This window comes from Tenebrio molitor, chromosome 4 (genome assembly GCF_963966145.1).
Source record: "Tenebrio molitor chromosome 4, icTenMoli1.1, whole genome shotgun sequence".
Taxonomy (NCBI): Eukaryota; Metazoa; Arthropoda; class Insecta; order Coleoptera; family Tenebrionidae; genus Tenebrio; species Tenebrio molitor.
The window spans coordinates 2,997,720-3,018,961 of NC_091049.1; the positions used below are offsets into that span (position 1 = coordinate 2,997,720).

Genomic DNA, 21,242 nt, shown 5'->3' on the forward strand with positions numbered 1-21,242 from the left:
GTTTTTTTAGTGCCGCCCTCACTTATCCAGTCCCCGAGCGGCACCCCCTCGATCATTTCTAGTGTCTTTGTTTGCGGTTGGTACGACCGTCAAAATCCCCAATCGGAGCGTGCCGTGACGGCAGCTGTCACTTAGACGCGTGTGAGATGTCATAAATGGGAACGCTATGGAAGGAGCTGGTGTGGGTGGCCTCGCCGACCAAATACGGTGGCGTCCACATCCAGTACGTCGACTACTGGAACCTGCTCTGCCCGTTGCCCATGGCCGTCGGCATGCTCTCGTTGCGGTACCTCCTCCAAAGGTTTGTGTCCGAAATACGTGCGGATCTGACCGATCAGATATTGTTTCGCCCCGCTCGGGGAGTACCTAGGGATTAAGGCGACGAGGTGGGAGCCGGCGCCGCCCGATCCGGTCCTCGAGGACGTCTACAGGAGGAGGTCGCTGTCGCATTCGCAGGTACGAGGGGCACGTTCGTGAGTTTTTCATTGGTCGGGGTAGATTGTAGGCGTGGCCAAGCGGATCGGCATGACAGAGAGACAGGTGGAGAAGTGGTTGAGGCGCCGCCGCAAACAGGACCGGCCCACGGTGTTGACCAAGTTCTGCCAGACGTCGTGGAGGTGCTCGTACTATTGTTGCATGTTCGTGTATGGGCTCGTGGTGCTGTGGAAGAAGCCGTGGTTGTGGGACATCAAAGAGTGCTGGTGGGGGTGCACAAGTGACCGTCTCGAGTACTGTTGGTCGATGTTGAACCACTAGTACAAGAGAGGGCGCTACTATACCTGTAGAAACCTGTAACGATGCTAGGGTTGGCGTCTTGGGTCCATAACCGCACGCTTGTCCCAGGAGGGGTTTCCCCGAGTCTCTGGTCATCACCGGCGACATCTGGTGGTACTACATGATCTCGATGTCCTTCTACTGGTCGTTGTTCATCGGCCAGTTCGTCGTCGACGTCAAACGCAAGGACTTCTGGCAGATGTTCGTCCACCACTTGGCCACCATCCTCCTGATGTGCTTCTCATGGTTGGCCGGCGTCTTCAGACTAGGCTGTCTCGTCCTGGTGGTACACGACTGCGCCGACGTCTTCCTCGAAGCGGCTAAGGTGGCGAAGTACGCCGACTATCACGCGACCTGCACGGCGATCTTCTGTTTCTTCACGGTGGTGTGGGTCGTCACCAGGCTGGGGATTTTTCCCTTTTGGATAATCAAACAGTTGGGGGGATTTCGTTCCATCTGGGGAAATTTCATTCGACTTGTTGCAGCACTCTGACGGACGCTATGAAAATCGTGCCGGACTTCCCCGCCTACTACACCTTCAACGGACTGCTGCTGCTATTGCTGGCGCTGCATTGTTTCTGGACATATCTGATTCTCAAGGTGGTGGCTAAAGTCTTGGGGGAAGGACAAGTCGAAGGGGACGTCAGATCGAGCAGCGATGATAGCTCTGAAGACAACTGAAGCCTATTGATGTTGTTTTACTTTTTAAATATACTCAAATCTACTGTTTGACGTATGACAACTGTCATTATTGATGCTTCCTTGAAAGTTCGCTATTTATTCATTCATTTATTTATTCATAATGCATAGACAGTTTATGATGTCTGCCACGGTTTTTAAAGCCATCTACAGGGCGAGTCGCTCGAATTGTAAAACTTTTTCTGTCAATAACTTCCGGCATTCGTTTATAAACTGTTAATGTCAGTAACATGTCAATTTGTTCTACATGGTGAACGAGGTGATAAAATCATTATCAGAACGTATAATTTTAAATCCAACATGAAGCCGTAGGCATAAGCACTATCAACGCCCCCTTTATTTCCAATGTTTTATTTATGTTGGATGTTAAAATTGTATCTACAATACTTTTTGACGCAAACAGTTGCAAACTGACTTCGGTAAAATGCGATTCGATCTAGATCTCTCATTCGGCACCACAAAGAAAAACAGCAATTGGGAACTTCTGTACCCGATATGTGGGACCCTCGTGATCCTAATATTACGCAATGTTTGCCAAAAGTTAGCTTCAACACTTTCACAATTCACAAATTCATTTGGTCTGATTCGAGGTACATTTTTACAAAGTCGGACTCCGACTGGGTCTGCAGCAGATCGAAGTGAAGAAAGCCCCTCACAATGCAGCCCTGGAGAAGACCTACTCCGTTTCGAAAAAATGGAAGCTCGATCGGGTACTTTTCCAAATCTCTCTTCGTCGAATCTTAGTGTTTTGTTACAGGTCCGCGGCTTGGCCAAGCAACTCGACGTGTCAGCGGAAGAAGTCGAGAGTTGGCTCAAGTTGAGGAGTGCTCAAGATAGACCTAGCGTTTTGACGAAGTTTTGTGAAAGTTTCTGGAGATGTTGTTACTACACTCTGGCGTGCACTGCCGAGGTTTTAATCTTGTGGAACAAACCATGGTTCTGGGATCTCGATCAGTGCTGGTCGGTGCCATTTTGTCCATTTTTTCGTCCTTAATTCGCGACTTCCAGGACCAACTTTAGGGATCAAACTATTGCTAGAGATGTTTGGTGGCATATCATGATAAGTATGTCTTTCTACTTGTCCGAACTGATGGGTTTGTACTTTGACGTAAAGAGGAAAGACTTCTGGCCGATGTTCACCCATCACGTGATTTCTATCCTTCTACTCTTCTTCGCTTGGAAGTGTAATTTCAACCGGATTACTATGGCGGGAATCTTTCTTCTCGACTGCAACGACATCCTTCTCGAGGTTTTGATTTTTCCAGATGTTATAAAAATTACAGTTACAGTTACAGCTGTCCAAAATTATGACTTACTTAGGATACAACAGGATGTCTTTTATGACATTCTTTACTTTTCTATTTGTCTGGATAGTGTCAAGGTTGGGATATCTTCCCTTCTGGATAGTAAAAAGGTAAACGTTCAAAATACGTACTCGGTTCTTCAATAATGTTATCCATTTCAGTTATGTAAAAGATGCTCCAAGAATTTCACCATTTCTTCGAGATTATTCTATCTACTACATCATAATGACTTTGATCTTTATCCTTCTCATTCTTAATTGCATTTGGACAGTTTTCATTCTTAAAAATGCCAGAGATATATTGTTCACTGACAAACCTTACCGCGATTCCAGATCCGACAGTGACGATAATTTGTAATTTTCACAAGAAACAAAAAGGGCATCCACCATATACTAACACTAGATGATTATTTAAAAAAAATAATCTAAACCTAATTTTTTTTTATTGTACCCTAGCCACAATCAAACCATTTGTTGAAGTTTCAATTAAAATTAGTGAGAAATGTAAATTTTTCACTGGGACAAAAAGCGTTTAATTTTTTATTTCATACTGTCCGGTAGATGCTCGATTGCATCATCAATTTGAGTCCGGTAGATGAGTTATAACAGTATCAGAGCCGGAAAGTGTCACTTAGCAACACCTACCGGACTGTTTTCCTTTTATACATCAAATCTGACATGAAAAAGTGAAAAAGTCAAAAAATATTCGATCTAAAAAAACAATAACAACGGCCGTTGCCACAGGAAAAAAGGTGATGCTATTTTCACAATATAATGTGATTTTTTAATTTTTGAAATAAAATAATGATGCACAAGAGACTTCCAGTATGAAATAATAGTTATTTATGCATTAAGAGCATAATTTTGCATTTTGCTGCTCGCATCGTCATATTGATGCCAGAGGCGCTAGCCGAGGGCATTAAGACGATAAGAGCAGCAAAATGCAATTTATGCTCGTAATGCATACAAAATTTTATGCGCTGCCCTCAAAAACTGAAAAAACCAACACAAAAATTTCCTTGGTATTAATTTAAACAAAGTAGCCAAAGATTGATAATTTTTCCAAACTACCGTAACTACGAAATTTTGTAAACAAGTGGCAGACATTTGCTTTTGTGTGCAAAAGATTTTTCAATTTAGCTGAAAATGGTAAGAAGACTACACAGTACACTGAAGATGTTTGTCTCGCTTACTTTTTTGAAAAATCCAACAACTACAAGTCTTCGAGTTTGTGGAGTTTTTACTCTATGTTAAGAAGCACCTTGCTAGTAAGAAATGGAATAGACATCAGCAAATCCTTAAAACTTCAAGCATATTTAAAGCGACAATGTGATACTTACAAACCTAAAAAGTCAAAAGTCCTTTCAAAAAGCGAAATTGACAAATTTATTACGGAAGCACCAGATGATACGTATTTAATGATCAAGGTAAATTACTTTGTTGCTTTTATATTTCAATAGTTAATTTGTAATTATTCTAGGTTGCTGTAATCGTAGGAATTGCCGGTGCTTGCAGATCGCAAGAGTTGTGCTTTTTAACAACAAAAGAAATTGAGGATTTGGGCTCTGCGATACTGATAAGACTAACTGAAACGAAAACAAAAGTATCAAGACGGTTTACTATAATACAAAATGAGCAAAATTTCTTAGAACTTTTCCGCAAGTACTTTGTTTTGCGGCCTCCACATACTAAACATAATCGATTCTTCATTTTTTACAAAAATGGGAAATGTTCCACGCAACCCGTAGGCAGAAATACGTTTGGAAACATTCCATCAAAAGTAGCAACATATTTGAACCTTCCCGACCCCAAATCTTATACCGGACATTGTTTGCGTCGCAGTTCCGCTACTTTACTTGCAGATTCTGGTGGACATATTACAGACTTAAAACGTCACGGAGGTTGGCGTTCTGGTACAATCGCAGAAGGATATATAGAAGATAATATTCAAAACAAACTCAAGATAGCCGAAAAAATTCAAGGGAAACGTCAACATGAAAAAACAGTAGTCCCATCAACATCCAGTGCTTTTTCAAATGACTACACTGAAGAACCGGAGGATAAGAAAAGTAAAGGAGTTTCCATTCTTCAGACAAATGCGGAGTTGAACATTCAAAATCGACAGAATGAAATATTTTCAGAAAAAATCAATTTACCTTCGATTGTAATTAATAGTTGTAACAATGCTAAAGTAGAAGTAAATTTTTCGTTTAATTAAATTGTTACTTTATTAAGAAATACGCAATTTCATGTAATAGAATTTTCTTTAGAGCATAAAAATTACGCCAATGCTTTAGAGCAATAAATTACCCTTTTATGCACTCTAATGAGGTAAATAAAACGGCCAAAATTGCTTGGCAGCGCATAAAATACGTTACGATATACATCCGGTAGTACTTGTAACAGGTACTCGTTTAGACATTCTTGACTCGGCTCCTAACGTCGCCTCGTCCATAATGTCTAACTCGTACTGTTACAAGTAACCTACCGGACTTATAACGTAAATTACTATTTTAGTATACTGTGCTGGTAGTAGTGTCTACTTGGCGACGAGTCCGGTAGACACATGTTTATGGTCTAGTCCGTTTTACTTTCCACGGCGGCCGGTAGCAAATGTCAAATAATTTGTCAGATTTACACATGTTTATGGTCTAGTCCGTTTTACTTTCTACGGCGGCCGGTAGCAAATGTCAAATAATTTGTCAGATTTATTGGATTTTATTTATATAAAAATTAAATGTACAATTACTTATATCATTGAAATGGTTTTCTAAAGGCAAGTATTACCCTTTGTCAATCCAAACAACTTTATTTCGTATTCTCCAATTGTAGAACAACCTGTACTCTGGCAAATATCTTTCCGATGATTTTTGGAGCAATAAGTTTGATCGCGCACTATCTATCTTCTCCAAAAGGTGGTCTGGGAAGAAAACTTGACTTCTGCTTCGGTTCGGTTGGGAGAATTCATTTTATTAAAGGAAGTTAGCGCAAATGAAAGAAATCACATGAAAAACTTCGGCAGACTGAATTTTGATGAATCGTTTGTTATCATAGTAACAAGGCATAGCAATCTTTTTCAGAGCCAAATTTTTTTATTTAAATTTATTTTCTTTTAAATAATTGTCTCAGTATACTAAAAAATCTTGTACGTCACACGACCGGTAGACGCATTATGGCCTCGCTAGTTTACAAGTCTCGCCCTATCGGGCTCGACCTGTAATTCACTAGCTCGTCCATAAAAACGTTACTACCGGTCTTGTAACGTAAATAGCTATTATTTCATACTGTCCGGTAGGTGTTCGATTGCATCATCAATTTGAGTCCGGTAGGTGAGTTATAACAGTATCAGAGCCGGAAAGTGTCACTAAGCAACACCTACCGGACTGTTTTTTATCCATCAAATCTGACACTGAAAAGTGAAAAAGTCAAAAAATATTCAATCTAAAAAAAAAACAATAGCAACGGCCGTTGCCACAGGAAAAAGGTGATGCCATTTTCACAGAATAATGTGATTTTTTAATTTTTGAAATAAAATTATGATGCACAAGAGACTTCCAGTATGAAATAAAATACATTACGATATACATCTGGTAGTACTATTGCGGGCAAAAAAAGTGGGACATCAAATTTCTGTCAGTTTTGAAAAATTCGATGTAGTTCAAGCTTTATTGTCATTTTTTTGACACTATTCTAGCTGACAGTTTAAAAATTTATTTTATACTCCTATTTTCCTTTTCCAAATTCCCTCTTCTTTTGATAAAGGTAGATTTTGATTGGAACTTTGCATTAAATAAAAATTCACTATGTGGTTATTTACAATCATTCCCTACAACCTAATGACAACGTCAATCAATTCAAAGTAGGGTTAGAATCAGGTAAGGGTCATTTCACATTAAAAGTCAAGACAATGACATTGATGTCCCACTTTTTTTGCCCGCAATAGTACTTGTAACAGGTACTCGTTTAGACATTCTTAACTCGGCTCCTAACGTCGCCTCGTCCATAATGTCTAACTCGTACTGTTACAAGTAACCTACCGGACTTATAACCATCTTATAACGTAAATTACTATAATTTCCCGTCGTCCTCTCTTGTCAGTCCTGCCAACTTCTAGAACATGAGAACCAGAAGCCTCAACTTTTGGCTTATAAAATTCAAATTCAAGACTCAACGGGACACGTATCGAAATAATAGATCATTTTATTGGGGAAAATTCCATAAATCCTCCCTGTGTCTAGATACCTAAATGTATTGGCATTGTTTTATTTTTAAAATAAACTTCTGGACAAAATTACCTAATGCACCACTATACAGGGTGTTTTCGAAGTTGAGGAGTTCCTTGTAACACGAGATACTATACATTATTCTTAAGAATTTTAGCCTAAATCTTCTTAGTAAAATGATTGTATTAAGGGAGATAATTGATTGTATATTTTTATTGTTTTCTAAAATTTTGAGTCCGGTCCTGTCTATTTCTCCGCTGTCCTAGATTAATAACTGACGTGGCCCAGGATGGTGTCTTTCTGGAAATCGCTCTGCGTACTCTCTGGATGCCGCAGCTGCATTCTGATAACGTGATAACATTGCCCATGCATTAGCAACATATCTGTGAGCTCATTATTTTCGTAATGATAAAGCCGTTCCGACTAATTAGATGACAACTCTGACAGTATTTTTGATTAACGTCCATGCTCATTTGATTTTTTTTTTGTCAATTCTAATTTCTAACAAATCAGCGCAAATTTGAGCAGGACCGGTTTCAAAAATTTTAAAAAAATTTACTTATTGTATCTTCATTGCCGTACACATTTTACTAAGGTGACTTTGGCTAAAACTCTTTAGAACAACGCATACTATCACAGGTTAAAAGGAACACCTCAACTTCGAAAACACCCTGTATATATATTTTTTTTGTTAAATTACAAGATAATAAGGGAATTGTTCACTTTAACTACTTCTGGAATTTTCGCGTTTTTTCTGGCTAGACAGCCTCAGGGCGTCCTCCTAGATCGTGTCTCTCCATTCAAACCTTGTGCAAATGCCTTTTTTTTCTCTCTTGTTGTGTTTCAAGGTCGCGCCCAGTCTTAGTATAACTAAAGGGTAAGGAAAATTTTCATTTACACAAGGTTTGACTGGTGGCAAACGATGTAAAGTCCATTCAAAAATCAAAAAACCACCACCTGTTGCTTTAGGTTGGTAAAATTTAAAAAACCCTAGGTATATATTTTTTCATACTATGTTGGTAACAATAAATAATGACATTTATTTGATTCAAAATAAAATTCAATTGCTTTGAATTTCGTTCATATTGTTTTATTAGCAGCACGTTTAATTTATTTATTGATTCCTATTATTTATACTTAAACATGCCTAGAAAAACAAGACACTTAATAAACATTTAACCTCAAAATTACAAGTCTCACCAAATTTTACACTAGACAGCGTTGCCGATAGTAATTATCGAGGAAAATGCGACGTTGGTGGTTTTTTGATTTTTGAATGGACTTTAGGAGGACGTCCTGAGGCTGTCTAGCCAGAAAAAACGCGAAAATTCCAGAAGTAGTTAAAGTGAACAATTACCGATAATAATAAGATTTATGCAGCTAACTGTGTTGCAAGTAGGTTTTGGATGCTTTTTGACATTTCAGGGGAATGCTGGCAAAAAATGTTTTGTTTTAAACTTCCGATTGTCAATTGAAGGCATGTTTACCAAAAATAAGTTTAGAAATATGTAGTTATTTATGCAACATGTGAGTAAAGTAATACTTTTTTTTACGAGAAGTAAAATTTGCCGCTCGAGCGAAGCGAGTGCGCAATCCGCCCTGTAAAAAAAAGATACTTTACTAACCAGTTGCAGACAAAAAATTTTTGGCCCCCGTAAATTTGGTAACAATTTTTTCGACACTCTCAAAATTTGAAAATTTTTTCCTGTGTGAACCCGTGGATCATTAAAACGTTCGTTTTACTCGCGTTTTAAATTGGCCCACTCATACCAAAAAAATCCCAATTTACATAGGAACTCGATAAAAAAAAAACCTAATTATGAATGAAAAATTTTATAATTGCGTTAAAAAATGACACGCTACGGCACTTTATTTAACGCAAAATGCGTGCAAAAATGAACCGTTATGGCACTTTTTTAACGCTTCTTGACCGATTCAAAAATCACATATTTTATGAACGCAAACGATTGAAAAAACTTGCACTTTTGTTGACGGACGTTAAAATAGTACCTATATTAAAAGACAAGTTTCATAAGACCAGTCTTGAAGCACGAATTCAAGATTACAAGGTTAAAAAACGAGTGGCATAGCCACGAGTTATTTTAAAGAATGAGTGCTTCAAGGTCTTATGAAACGAGTTTTTTTATACTATTTTTTGTAATTTGCCCTTTTTAAGTCGTTTTTAAACAAAAATGTTTAGATACTTTCCTCGATTTAAGGATTTTTGTGGCGGTTGGTAATGTCTTAATTTTAAAGGTGAAAATGTGATCAAGTCTTCAAAGTCGCCCTTTGTTTTATCCAAATTCTGTCACAAAACACGAATATGGAAGATAATCTTTCATGTACGCCCGCTGAAATACGTGAAATTGCCAAAAATACGGTCGCGAATTTGTTGCCTGATAAATCCTGATAAATGATTCTTTGCACATTTTGTAATTTAAACTGACACGCATGATGGATCAAGCCATGCCAACCTAAAAATTTTGTTTGAAATTTGATATGTGACAACTGACATTTTTGACATTTGGTTTTCAACTCATTAAAAAGGCGACCTTACTATTTACGATACGTCGATTTGCATTATAATCAGACAGTTTATGATGTCCTAAAGTCTATTTTTTCCTGGTAGGCGCGTGCGTGCGCATCTCCGAAAGGTAGAATCACATAGCTAAGATTTTTAGCAGGATGCAGGAATTGTTAGTATTTTTGGTTGCATATTATCTAGGGGGATCAGTATTTGTGGTTGCATATTAAAACTCATGTTTATGATTTAATTTTTGTATAATTTGTAAAATGTAAACAAAAAAGTTTATGAATAAACTCGTGGAAAAATTGATAACAAATATTAAATGTACATTTTTTATTTTTATTTAATACATACAGGAGTTAAATTGTTAAATTCTGTTTGCAGAGAAAAATGAGTGCACTGTTTTTCGAATGAGATATTTTTGATGTTCATCCAATTGAATCATACATTTCCTATCAGGTTTCTTCGGTGCCTGTAATTGCCCACACTTCTTTTCTTCCGCCAAGTATCGTTGAATGGTTCTAAATCCACAACCTTCAACACAAAGTAATTAAGCTGTAATACAACAAAAAAAAATCAGAAAACAATACCAGTATAATCTGCAGTTTTTTCCATTTGAGCCGTCTTGTTTAACTCGGCAAAATCCTTGGAGATCCCACGAAATACTTTAACGATCATTTCTTTCTCGGCTTGTGAGAAATTTGCTATAAATACGCATTAATAAAAAACTGTTACTTGCTGTTAGCATAAATCCAACTTACGCCGTTTATTTGGTGATCGAAATTGACACATCTTGTTGACATATAAGAACTTCTTAACCTCTAAGAACTGTTTTTTTAATAAATAAATGGACACAACACAAAATAAACAAAAAAACACACACAAAACACGAAAGGAAAATTAAGACACGATGAAACAAAAATGGCAGCTTGGACCTGATTGACAGTACAGAACACTGCAATATTGCACATTTATCTAGTGTAAGTAGAAAAATAAAGTAGCCAATAGGAAAGTCGCATTTCGTTGCAGGATTTTGTAAATGCGCACGCACGCGCCTACCAGGAAAAAATAGACTATACTTTTTTTCACAATAGGTCTGTTTTTTAATCAAAGAACCACAACAGTCACAATACCGCAATTTACACCCAAAATAGCGCTGACAACATTGTACACTTTTGACCTAGGGTGAAAAATCTCTACAGCTTCCCCATTGTAGCTTGAGCTGTGAGAGTCGGATGTGCAGTGGTCTAACACTAATTTTGTCGCATTTCTTTGCTGCTTCCAGGGGCTCTTTATCGGACCTCTTTATTCAACTTTGCGCATCCCTCACAGCTCAAGCTACAATGGGCAAACTGTAAGTACATATAAAAATTGAGGTTATTAAAGATATTAGTAGCGCAGCATGTTAAAAAAAAACAGAATGTGTCGTAAAGACGCACGATAGAAGAGAAACTTTTGTATTACAGGGAAACATTGTAATTATTCATCAATCACTTTTAAATAGCATATTCACAACAAAATTGTATATTTTAATGAAGAAAATAAATTATAAACAACGATAACACTAAACAATATCGAAATGCGTAACTCATTGCTCATTTTTAAGCCTCCAAATCAAAGAGAGGACATTATCGATAAATGCCGTGAGTGTGACAAAGACAGAGACACTGCTCCCACTCGACCCAATAGTGTTTACCCCCACCACTTTTCGTCACACAAAAAGGTTGTCGATCAGAATTTCAAGACCCTCCCATAAAAAGTTTCACTTCAAAAAGTTAATAACAACTAATAACAACTAATTTGAGAGTTTAATAAATGTCTTACTTTGCGAGGCATTTTTAATAACACGTTCAAATTTTAGATAAGACATTGCGTACTTTCAAGGACATTAAAAATGACAGGAGTTAGCTGGTACAGGCTGTTTGATAAAAAACGCCTCAACCCATAACTTTTTTATTTATTATCCGATTTCAATGAACAAAAAAACCAAAGATATGGTTTTTCATGCGCTACGAAGCAGCCATAAAATAATTTTTTTTTGCGTTATTTTCAATAGCTAACGATAGTCAACTTTTTTTTTAATGGACACATGTAGTTTTTTAGGCTCAGTCTGGTAAAGTTTTTTTTTTCTGAATCTAATGATGTATTAAAAGTTATCGTTTGGTCCATAGCTGACTGAAAAAAAATAAAACAATTTTTAATTGTGGTTCAGCTTATTATGAAATTTTCAAGTGTGCCGTGAAAAACAATTGGAATACAAATAGCAACAAATGTCAAGTGTGAGTTTGAAAATTTTCAGGTGCAATCTTGAAGAGTTTTATTATTACTTTCTTAGAAAACATGAATAATAACAATTATAATTATTTTTTCTATGTATTAACTTTTTGTTTTTGACGAATTTAGCAATTCAATAAAAAAGAAATCGATTATTTATTTCCAATGGTTCAGAGGTTATAGATTTTTTAGTGAAGCTCTGCAACCGCGCTTTTATGCGAAAAAGATGACACAGGTCAAAAACGATGACAGATAAGTGTTGACAAAAGGACGTTACAAACTCAAAATTGGACGTAAAATGTAAATTTGAAATCAAAATGGGGCTTTTCCATTTAAAAAAAGAAAGATGGTGTCGTTTTCGGGTATTTCCGGAAGTGTCACCATTTTGAAAATATTTTATTTGAACTTGGAGCAGCCGCTTATAGTCGGCTACCAGTTGTCATATCAATACCATTTTGGCAAATTTCTAACGAAGGGGCTACGTGAATCACCCTGTATATTTCATGTTTTATTTATATCTACATATTTGTTATTACTACTCTACTTAGAGCCTCCTATCGCTTCGTTCATTTTAATGCAAGTTTTATCATTTTAAATAAACAATTGTAAACTAAGTTGGGTAAAATGCGATTCGACTTAGATCTCTCATTCGGCAGAACGATGAAAAACAACAATTGGGAACTTCTGTATCCGATATGTGGGGCCCTTGTGATGCTAATGTTGCGCAATGTTTGCCAAAAGTCAGCTTCAACAATTTCACAATTCTAAAATAAATTTTCTCTGATTCAAGGTACATTTTTACGAAAATCGGACTCCGACTGGGTCTGAAGCAGATCGAAGTGAAGAAAGCCCCTCACAATGCGGTCCTGGAGAAGGCCTACTCCGTTTCGAAAAAATGGAAGCTCGATCGGGTACTTTTCCCAATTTCTCTTCGTCGAATGTCCGACTTTCAGGATCAGGAATGTTTGGTGGCACCTCATAATCACTTTGTCTTTCTACTTGTCAGAACTGATGGGTTTGTATTTCGACGTAAAGAGGAAAGACTTCTGGCCAATGTTCATCCATCACGTGACTTCCATCGTTGTACTATTCTTCGTTTGGAAGTGTCATCTCTTCAGGATTAATATGGTATATGGTATCGACTGCAGCGACATCCTTCTCGAGGTTTTATTTTGTGCAGAAGTTATAACAATCTTACCGTCATGTTGCAGCTGTCCAAAATTATGGTTTATTTAGGTCACGACAGGACCTCGTTTGTGACATTCTTCACTTTTTTATTTGTGTGGGTAGTGACCAGATTAGGATATTTTCCCTTTTGGGTAGTAAAAAGGTAAAAGCTCAAAATACTTGATTCCTATGAATGACGTCATTCATTTCAGTTGTGTACAAGATACTCCAAGAATTTTACCATTCGCTCGGGACTATTGTCTCTATTACGTCCTCATTACTTTGAACTTTATCTTTGTTATTCTTAATTGCATTTGGACATTTTTCATTCTTAAGATAGCAAGAGATATGTTGTTCACTGACAAACCTTGCCGTGACTCCAGATCCGACAGTGACGACAACCTATGAACTAGTATTAGTGCAATAATAATAAATTTAGTAAAGCAGAAGTGCAATATTGATAAGCGTGTATTGTGAAAAATGTTAAATTTATTTAAGATATTTCTAAATCAATTGTAAAAGTTGCAGTAAAAATGAACAAAAACTTTTTCGGTACGAAGAAAATCGTTTGATTTGAAATTCCCGCTGAGAGTGTGTCAAACTGTCACCTGTCAAAATCTCGGAACGTCAATCATCTGCGTCAGCCCTTGGAGTCGTATCTCACCGAGGAGCGACGTGTTTGCGTAAATCCAGCACGGACAAAGTTAAAATGAGCCCCCGTTCGACCGCCCCGACGCCGTCGCGCCCCCTCTGAGCGCCTTTCCCTTCCCGGAATCCCGTCCCGCTCGACCAATCAAGTGTGCCGTCACCGGAAATACGTCAAAAACAAATACGCATCTGCATCGACCTGCCATTTTATTTTCGGTGACAAGTGCGTGCATCCAGCGTATTTACAAATACGCTTTATTTTTAAGGTGTGTGTTTGTGTGAGGGTGCGTGAGTGAGAATGTCGGTGGAATATCTGCAAGTGGCGGAGGACGAGGGCGAGGAACCCATCGAGCTGCCGACCGAAGACGACGGGACTCTCCTGTTGAGCACTCTCTCGGCCCAGTTCCCGGGCTCGTCCGGACTCAAATACAGAAACCCTGAGACGAAGGCGATGCGGGGCGTGCGTCTGAGCGAGGGCCGGCTGCACCCGCCCCCCGAGATCGGATGGGGCTCGCAGATCTTCTACTGTGTCTTTCCCAAAGGTTGGTTGGCGTTATTGATCGCTCGGACCGCGGCTACTTTATCAAATTGCAGAGAACAAACGGAAATCGGACGACAATCTGGAGAACTCGACGGCCAAGACGAAACGGATGGAGACGAAACTGAGGTGCACCGATCTTATCGTGTTGGGACTGCCGTGGAAGACCACCGAGCAGAATCTGAGAGAGTATTTCGAGACGTTCGGAGAAGTGTTGATGGCTCAAGTGAGTTCACGACAGGTCCGCGTGAACGCGCTTGACTGGATCTTTTCAGGTGAAAAAAGACCCCAAAACTGGACAATCTAAAGGGTTTGGGTTTATACGGTTTGCATCCTACGAATCACAGATGAGGGTCCTGGCGCAGAGACACATGATCGACGGAAGGTGGTGCGACGTCAAAGTGCCCAATTCAAAGGTAAAGTCGCTCGTTTGACGTAAATGACAGATGCGTAGAGGGCGCCACTTTCGCCCAGCAAAAGTAAAATTGACCAAATGATTTGTGTTTTAGGAGGGCCTGATCCAGCAAGTGCCGTGCAAGGTGTTCATCGGCCGATGCACGGAAGAACTGACCGCCGACGACCTGCGCGAGTACTTCGGGAAATACGGAGAAGTGACCGACGTCTTCATCCCGAAACCGTTCAGGGCATTCAGCTTCGTCACATTCCTGGACCCCGACGTGGCCCAGAGCTTGTGCGGCGAAGATCACATAATCAAGGGGGTGTCGGTGCACGTGTCGAACGCCGCCCCCAAGTCCGAGACGAGAGGCGGCGGATACGGAGGGGGCGGCCCTCGCGGCAGCAACCACGGCAACAACAGGAGCGGTCCGGGGCCGGACGGGCCGGGGATGTACCAGCAGAGGTACAACCCGGGACCGAACCAGGGGAACTGGAGCAACCAGGGGCCCAGAGGCAACATCGACATGCCCAACCTGCAAGCGCTAGGTGAGTGCTCGCTCGAGCTTCTTTCGTGGGTTTTAACGTTGTGGTTGTCCCAGTCAAGTTGCTAACTCCCGCCTCCTTTGTTAACCCCTCCCCGAAACTCCCGATCAACAAGATATGACAAGGTGAGACCCGTTCGTTTGGTGCGTCGTAAGGTCGGTGGTTGGTTGGAAGAGTTGTGTTCTAGTTGTTCAATGTGATGTTGTATGTAACGTATGATGAAAAAAAAAGCACAAATAAAAGATGCCGTTTTGGGTGGTGATAATTTATGAGCGTGCCGTCCTAGGTATAACCGGTCAAGGCCAACAGGGTAGCAACCAGCAAAGCTGCAACCCTCTCGGTTTGGGTCTGAACTTGAGCGCTTTGCCGATGAATCCTGCTCTGGTCGCCGCCGCACTGAACCAGGCGGGCTGGGGCCTCATCGGTAATTTGCAGAACCAGCCCGAGCCGAATTTCAATCAGGGCTTCAACAACGGCCCCAACAACAACAGCGGTAAGGCATCGGAGCGGATGCGGTGATAGAGCACGTAACCGCGTCCATGTTGCAGGCAACACCCCCAACGGCAGCAACCAGGGGGGCAGCAGCAATCCCGGATTCCTCAACTGGATGAACCAGGGCGGCGGCCAGAACCAGGACGGCGGTCAGTGGCCGAGGCCGCCACCGCAGCAGGCCCAGGAGAACAAGGGATTTCTCAAGTACGACTAAATCAAATAATTTTTCTCCACCGTCCCCAGATCCACACCATCCCACCGTTCGGTTCTCTCTTTCTTTCTTCATCTCTGTCTGTCTCTGTTTCGTCGATTAACAACGTCCTCCCATCCTCCCTGTCGCGAGCGCCCACTAGTGTGTGTCTCTCGAACTAGTAATGTTAATAATTCACATGAAAGTACAGAGCAAAAGTTCCGGAAAGAGCGCGGGTGTGAGTGCGTTTTTTTTTTTGTTTTTCTGCAAACAGGTGAGGACTAGTCAATTTTTAAAAGAAAAATATATATACTCAATCGTTGCCTTCGGCGAAAGTTGACGTGTGCGCGAGTTGGGCTTTGTACATATTGTTTCGGAACTTTCCGGAATCTTTGCTCGGGTAGATTAGTCGTTTAGGGAACATGTGTAACACGTTTCTGTTGTTGGTGATTATTTTTTTTTTGAACTGTCACTTCCGGCGAATCGGTGAATTTTTTTCTAATCTTTTTTTTATCCCGTTTCTACATACAACAGCGTGCATCAAGATGTCCGGTATTGTCAACGTAGTGAGATTTTTACAAATGAATAAAAAGGAACAGATTATGTAATGTGACTGTATTTTATGCGCCTGTTTATTCTGTTTGACTGGGTTTTTTTAAAAATATGTAAAAGAGGTGATAACATTATATGAGTGCAGATGATCTGTGTTTTGTTTTTTATTTATTTACGATACGAATCTCCCTGTCTTAACTGTATTTTGGGGGTGGCGCAGCCTTAAACGGGTCAGTTTAGGTCTGCGCGGGCACCGCCGTTCTCCTTCTTTTCCTGTCTATTGGTTTATGGCCGACAGATGGTTTGCATGAAGAGACTAAAAGACCAACTGTTTAAAACAGAGTGGCTTAAAAATGTGGTGGTGAATGGTACGGAACTGTCGAAACGTTGAGCGTTGAGTGCGTCTCTTTTTGTGTAGTAATTGCTTAAATGGTGGACGAATGGTGGGACATGCGGGGTGTGAAGACGTCTGACTGAGTAAGTTTGATTCAAATTTATGGAACACTAATACACTCGGTGGCGCCGACGGCGCAGCCCCCAAAACACAAACACTGACCACCGCCCCCACCCGATTCGACACTAATTCTGTTCTGGTGCAGGTGCCGGAGATCGGAGCAGCGGGCCGGCGAGCCGTCCCACCTCGAGATCGACCTCGTCTGGGCCCTCCTGAAGCGCATTTACGCCAGACTGTTGAATAAAAAAATCGCCGAGGCAGTAGTTTCATTTATTTCCCCTCGGGAACGGAAAAAAAATCAAAGAAAACTGCGAAAGAAAACATTTATTATTGTAGAGGGCGTTCACGACAGCGCCTTCTTGACGAAGTTGGGGAGGGCGAAGGCGGCGGCGTGCACGTCGGCGTTGTAGTACCTGAGGCGCATCTTAGCCAGCTCCTCGTCGCTGAAGCGGTGGTGCGGGGCGGCGAGGTCGTGCCGCTCGGAGGCGGCGGCCACCACGAAGCCGATCTGGCCGGAGGGGTAGGTGGGCACGCTGGCGAGCGCGTACCGCACCGTGGGGAAGTGCTTGCGGCAGCGGTCGACCGTCTGCCTGACGTGGTCGAGCCCCGCCCAGACGGTGCCCGCTTGGGAGCAGATGACGCCGCCGCTCTTGAGCGCGCCCCGCAGCAGGCCGAAGTAGGCTTCGGTGAAGAGGTTGACGGCGGGGCCGATCGGGTCGCTCGAGTCGGTGATGATCACGTCAAACTCCTCGCGGTGCTCCTCCATGTAGCGGAAGCCGTCGCCGACGTGCAGCGTCAGCTTGGCGGAGTCGAAGCCCTCGGCCATGAAGGGCAGGTGGCGCTTGCTGGCCGCGATCACCTCGCCGTCGATCTCCACCTGGACGACGCGCTTGACTCGCGGGTGCTTGTGGCACTCGCGGGCCACGCCGCCGTCGCCGCCGCCCACTATCAGGACGGACGCGGGGTCGGGGTGCGCGCACAGCGGCAGGAACGAGATCATCTCCTGGTAGGCGAACTCGTCGTGCTCGGTGCACTGGATGATGCCGTCGAGGATCAGCGCCCGGCCGTGGTGCTTTCTGCAAAAGGTAAAAATAATGGTGGCAACACGGGCATATCAAAAATCACGGTTTATCCCAGAAAAAACAATTTTATAGCAGAACAAAATGTTTATGCAAGACTTTTTTTGCTGCAGCATGAGCAACTTATTCGTTTGGAAATGTTAAATTAGTCCGGCCTGAATGCCGTGTGTTGCGCCAGACCACAATAATGCCAGTTGAATATTCTATTGATCTAATTTAAAACGTGAAAAATAGATTGAATCGAATTGAAACGACATTATTAATCCGTAAAAAAATTTTTATTTACTGCGACGATCGCGAATCCGGCGCAGAGCACTCTCAAACCAACTCCACTTCGCATAACCTCCAATAGTAAACATCAAAAACCGATTTCAGCCGCTCGCGACCACCAAATTTTGACGTCACGTGAAATCTCCACGTGTGCGAAACGGATTTTTTTTCAGCGAAGGTCGTTCGGCGGATTGGCGGCAAACGCGACGTCCCCCACGTGACCGGGCGACCACGTGCGACTCGAAAAACTTACGTCTGCAGGACGACGATGTCTTGATATTGGGACTTGGTGTGTTGGAGGACCTGTTGCACCTCGAGACTCATGCACTGACCCGGCCAGAGGTCGTTGAGCTCGCTGAACCAACCCTTCCTGATCTGGTCCATCGGTGAAGAGTGGCTGCGTCGAGCGATCGCACAGAAATGGAAGTTTTCGACGTACCGGAGCCGGTATGTGTGTTTATTTCCAGCTTATCGGCCTCGGAGAATTCATAAACATGATACGAGTTCAAGGTCGCATGACCGATGAGTTATGCTAATTTGTTTGTTACGGGCTGTCGATAAGGGACGTCGGAATCGATTGTTGCCGATGGTTGGAAGATGGGAGTGGCCGGTTAAATCGTTTTGGGATACAAAGAAACGACTTGCAAAGGAATGCAAACATCTTAAAATCAACAAACACTGATAATGCAGAATGTACAAACTATATCTGAATGTTGTTTATGTAGTGTCATCGTCATCAACAAGAAGCACAACTGGAATCTTTCAAGTACCTGTTTTCAAAATTTACTATTTTTCAGTTAAAATGCAATTTAGAATTGATCTTTCAAAATAGGTATCAGTCTAGTGAATTTCATCTTGTCAGGTTGGCAATAACCAAAATCGAGAATGCTGTTGGTAGCACTTCTAGGTAAAGGTGCGCTAGCAACGTTTTTATTTCTGAATAAAGGTGAAGTCTTTCGAAATAAATAATTGGAAACGCAATAATACTGCATTTCACACAAATTTGTCTATATTATTTACATGTCCTGTTGTATCCTTCGGAGTATCCGGTGTATGGTTTTCATAACACGTAACCTCACCTCTTTATATTATCGATCGAAAAACAATTGTGCCGTGACTGTAATGATTCAGTTGGCAATGCTGGTTTAAACAATACTGTATTTGACAACCGCGCAACTTTCTACGGCGTGATAAAAAAAATAATGAATCTGTTGGTAACGATAGAATTTTTACCATCAAAGGTCCATTTTTGTAATAGCATAATTATAACTGACATTACCAAATTTTTTTTTAATATCGTGTCAAGTTAAAACATCCGGTCAGTGCGAGACAAAAAAACACCGATATTTTTCAATTGTTTCATTGCCAACAGACATGTTTCTTTGGCAACAGTAATATATAAACTAGGGCTGCCAACTGTCCCATGATTGCTCGATTTTCTTTTCGATCGCACGTTACACATTTGAATGAGTAAAACCCGTGAAACCAGATTGTGGTGATTGTTTTACTGTCGTGTTGGCAGTACGATGTGTCAACGCACGGTTGGTAATATTTTGGTCATTTTGAATTAGTTTTTCGTGGAAATGTCGCGCTTGTCAGGTTGGCAATAACCAAAATCGAGAATGCTGTTGGTAGCACTTCTAGGTAAAGGTGCGCTAGCAACGTTTTTATTTCTGAATAAAGGTGAAGTCTTTCGAAATAAATAATTGGAAACGCAATAATACTGCATTTCACACAAATTTGTCTATATTATTTACATGTCCTGTTGTATCCTTCGGAGTATCCTGTGTATGGTTTTCATAACACGTAACCTCACCTCTTTATATTATCGATCGAAAAAAAATTGTGCCGTGACTGCAATGATTCAGTTGGCAATGCTGGTTTAAACAATACTGTATTTGACAACCGCGCAAGTTTCTACGGCGTGATAAAAAATTACTGAATCTGTTGGTAACAACAGAATTTTTGCCATCAAAGGTTGATTTTTGTAATAGCATAATTATAACTGACATTACCATTTTTTTTTTAATATCGTGTCAAGTTAAAACATCCGGTCAGTGCGAGACAAAAACACCAATATTTTTCAATTGTTTCATTGCCAACAGACATGTTTCTTTGACAACAGTAATATATAATCTGTTTCAGAATCAAAAATCCACCAACACTGCATTTTATCTCGAAAATACAACCGACAACGTCGCCAACTTTTGCTTTTAGTGTGTTTGCAAGTGTCAGAAAAAAGTGGGGTTATGAAAGAAAACTGTTGACAGTCGTTTAGGTCGTAATTCATCGTGTTTTTTAATTCTCATTTTATTATATCACTCAAAAGTTATGATATGGTAGCTACCACCTTTTTGTACATAATAATTATTTAGTGTTACGTAAAAAATTCAACAGATCAACGTCAAATTTTGGCGGGAGGTTGGGCCAACCCAAAAAAATGAAACTTATTCTAGGGATTTCTTTTTTTCTGACAACATAATTCAACAGGTGGTGGATTTTTGATTTTGAAACAGATTATATAAACTAGGGCTGCCAACTGTGCCATGATTCCTCGATTTTCTTTTCGATCGCACGTTACACATTTGAATGAGTGAAACCCGTGAAACCAGATTGTGTGCTTGTGGTGATTGTTTTCCTGTCGTGTTGGCAGTACGATGTGTCAACGCACGATTGGTCATTTTGAATTAGTTTTTCGTGAAAATGTCGCGTAAAGGGTTTGGTGATGACTGATTCGACAGAAATCAGTTACGAAAAATAATGGCGCAACGACTGGAAATTGTTTTTTGTTCTTATTGGCTCAAAATTGGTATTTGCTACAGTATTTGCGGGTTATCCTGGAAACGTTTTTTACTTTGCGACAGAAATTAGGACAAATTGCTTTGTAAGGTTGGTGTTAAGTGAGGTAAGACAGACGAAAACGTCAATTAATTGTTATTGGTCCTTTCGAAATTAGAGAATCAGCGGTAGGTATCGAATTTGATTCCCTAATTTCAGGTGGCGTCAAAATACTTCTGTCGGAGTCGCTCATTTTGACGAAATTATATAGTCCAATTTTTAGCCTCTTGAAGTGACGTCACGATTTCCTTCCTCGCTTTCTCTTTATTGAAACG

General features: G+C 40.7%; 4 protein-coding genes and 1 long non-coding RNA gene across 5 annotated transcripts; 3 read left to right on the plus strand and 2 right to left on the minus strand.

Annotated features, from left to right (window-relative positions):
- The first annotated feature begins 146 nt into the window (after positions 1-146).
- Positions 147-1,510, plus strand: LOC138127624 (ceramide synthase 6-like). Its single transcript, XM_069043686.1, has 5 exons — positions 147-301; positions 339-456; positions 499-701; positions 844-1,209; positions 1,260-1,510. The coding sequence occupies exons 1-5, from the start codon at positions 156-158 to the stop codon at positions 1,453-1,455; spliced, it is 1,029 nt and encodes a 342-aa protein (XP_068899787.1). The 5' UTR covers positions 147-155; the 3' UTR covers positions 1,456-1,510.
- A 139-nt stretch (positions 1,511-1,649) lies between these two features.
- On the plus strand, positions 1,650-4,995 carry LOC138127626 (ceramide synthase 5-like). Its single transcript, XM_069043688.1, has 7 exons — positions 1,650-2,013; positions 2,064-2,183; positions 2,231-2,433; positions 2,482-2,722; positions 2,769-2,887; positions 2,939-4,203; positions 4,257-4,995. The coding sequence occupies exons 1-6, from the start codon at positions 1,969-1,971 to the stop codon at positions 3,132-3,134; spliced, it is 924 nt and encodes a 307-aa protein (XP_068899789.1). The 5' UTR covers positions 1,650-1,968; the 3' UTR covers positions 3,135-4,203; positions 4,257-4,995.
- Positions 4,996-9,761: 4,766 nt separating this feature from the next.
- LOC138130003 (uncharacterized) lies at positions 9,762-13,707 on the minus strand. The gene is made up of 4 exons (XR_011159456.1): positions 13,576-13,707; positions 10,288-13,369; positions 10,117-10,230; positions 9,762-10,060 (listed from the first exon to the last, which is right to left on the minus strand). It is a non-coding gene; the product is annotated as an uncharacterized lncRNA (long non-coding RNA).
- Positions 13,708-13,756: 49 nt separating this feature from the next.
- LOC138130000 (TAR DNA-binding protein 43-like) lies at positions 13,757-17,040 on the plus strand. The gene is made up of 8 exons (XM_069046353.1): positions 13,757-14,157; positions 14,210-14,379; positions 14,429-14,569; positions 14,663-15,095; positions 15,379-15,585; positions 15,641-15,788; positions 16,745-16,803; positions 16,926-17,040. Exons 1-7 carry the CDS (start codon positions 13,914-13,916, stop codon positions 16,797-16,799), a joined length of 1,398 nt encoding a protein of 465 aa, XP_068902454.1. The 5' UTR covers positions 13,757-13,913; the 3' UTR covers positions 16,800-16,803; positions 16,926-17,040.
- A 49-nt stretch (positions 17,041-17,089) lies between these two features.
- Positions 17,090-18,708, minus strand: SpdS (Spermidine Synthase). The gene is made up of 2 exons (XM_069046354.1): positions 18,383-18,708; positions 17,090-17,856 (listed from the first exon to the last, which is right to left on the minus strand). Exons 1-2 carry the CDS (start codon positions 18,511-18,513, stop codon positions 17,124-17,126), a joined length of 864 nt encoding a protein of 287 aa, XP_068902455.1. The 5' UTR covers positions 18,514-18,708; the 3' UTR covers positions 17,090-17,123.
- Positions 18,709-21,242: the final 2,534 nt, after the last annotated feature.

Bases quoted from the DNA above. Each gene is read 5' to 3' on its own strand.
- LOC138130000 (XM_069046353.1), top strand. From the start codon at position 13,914: ATGTCGGTGGAATATCTGCAAGTGGCGGAGGACGAGGGCGAGGAACCC. The intron at 15,096-15,378 runs GTGAGTGCTCGC...GTGCCGTCCTAG, and splicing joins GCCCAACCTGCAAGCGCTAG to GTATAACCGGTCAAGGCCAA. The intron at 15,586-15,640 runs GTAAGGCATCGG...TCCATGTTGCAG, and splicing joins CGGCCCCAACAACAACAGCG to GCAACACCCCCAACGGCAGC.
- SpdS (XM_069046354.1), bottom strand. From the start codon at position 18,513: ATGGACCAGATCAGGAAGGGTTGGTTCAGCGAGCTCAACGACCTCTGG. The intron at 17,857-18,382 runs GTAAGTTTTTCG...TACCTTTTGCAG, and splicing joins GACATCGTCGTCCTGCAGAC to AAAGCACCACGGCCGGGCGC.
- LOC138127626 (XM_069043688.1), top strand. From the start codon at position 1,969: ATGTGGGACCCTCGTGATCCTAATATTACGCAATGTTTGCCAAAA. The intron at 2,434-2,481 runs GTCGGTGCCATT...CGCGACTTCCAG, and splicing joins TGGGATCTCGATCAGTGCTG to GACCAACTTTAGGGATCAAA. The intron at 2,723-2,768 runs GTTTTGATTTTT...TTACAGTTACAG, and splicing joins GCAACGACATCCTTCTCGAG to CTGTCCAAAATTATGACTTA.
- LOC138127624 (XM_069043686.1), top strand. From the start codon at position 156: ATGGGAACGCTATGGAAGGAGCTGGTGTGGGTGGCCTCGCCGACCAAA. The intron at 457-498 runs GTACGAGGGGCA...TGGTCGGGGTAG, and splicing joins GGTCGCTGTCGCATTCGCAG to ATTGTAGGCGTGGCCAAGCG. The intron at 702-843 runs GTGGGGGTGCAC...CGCTTGTCCCAG, and splicing joins TGGGACATCAAAGAGTGCTG to GAGGGGTTTCCCCGAGTCTC.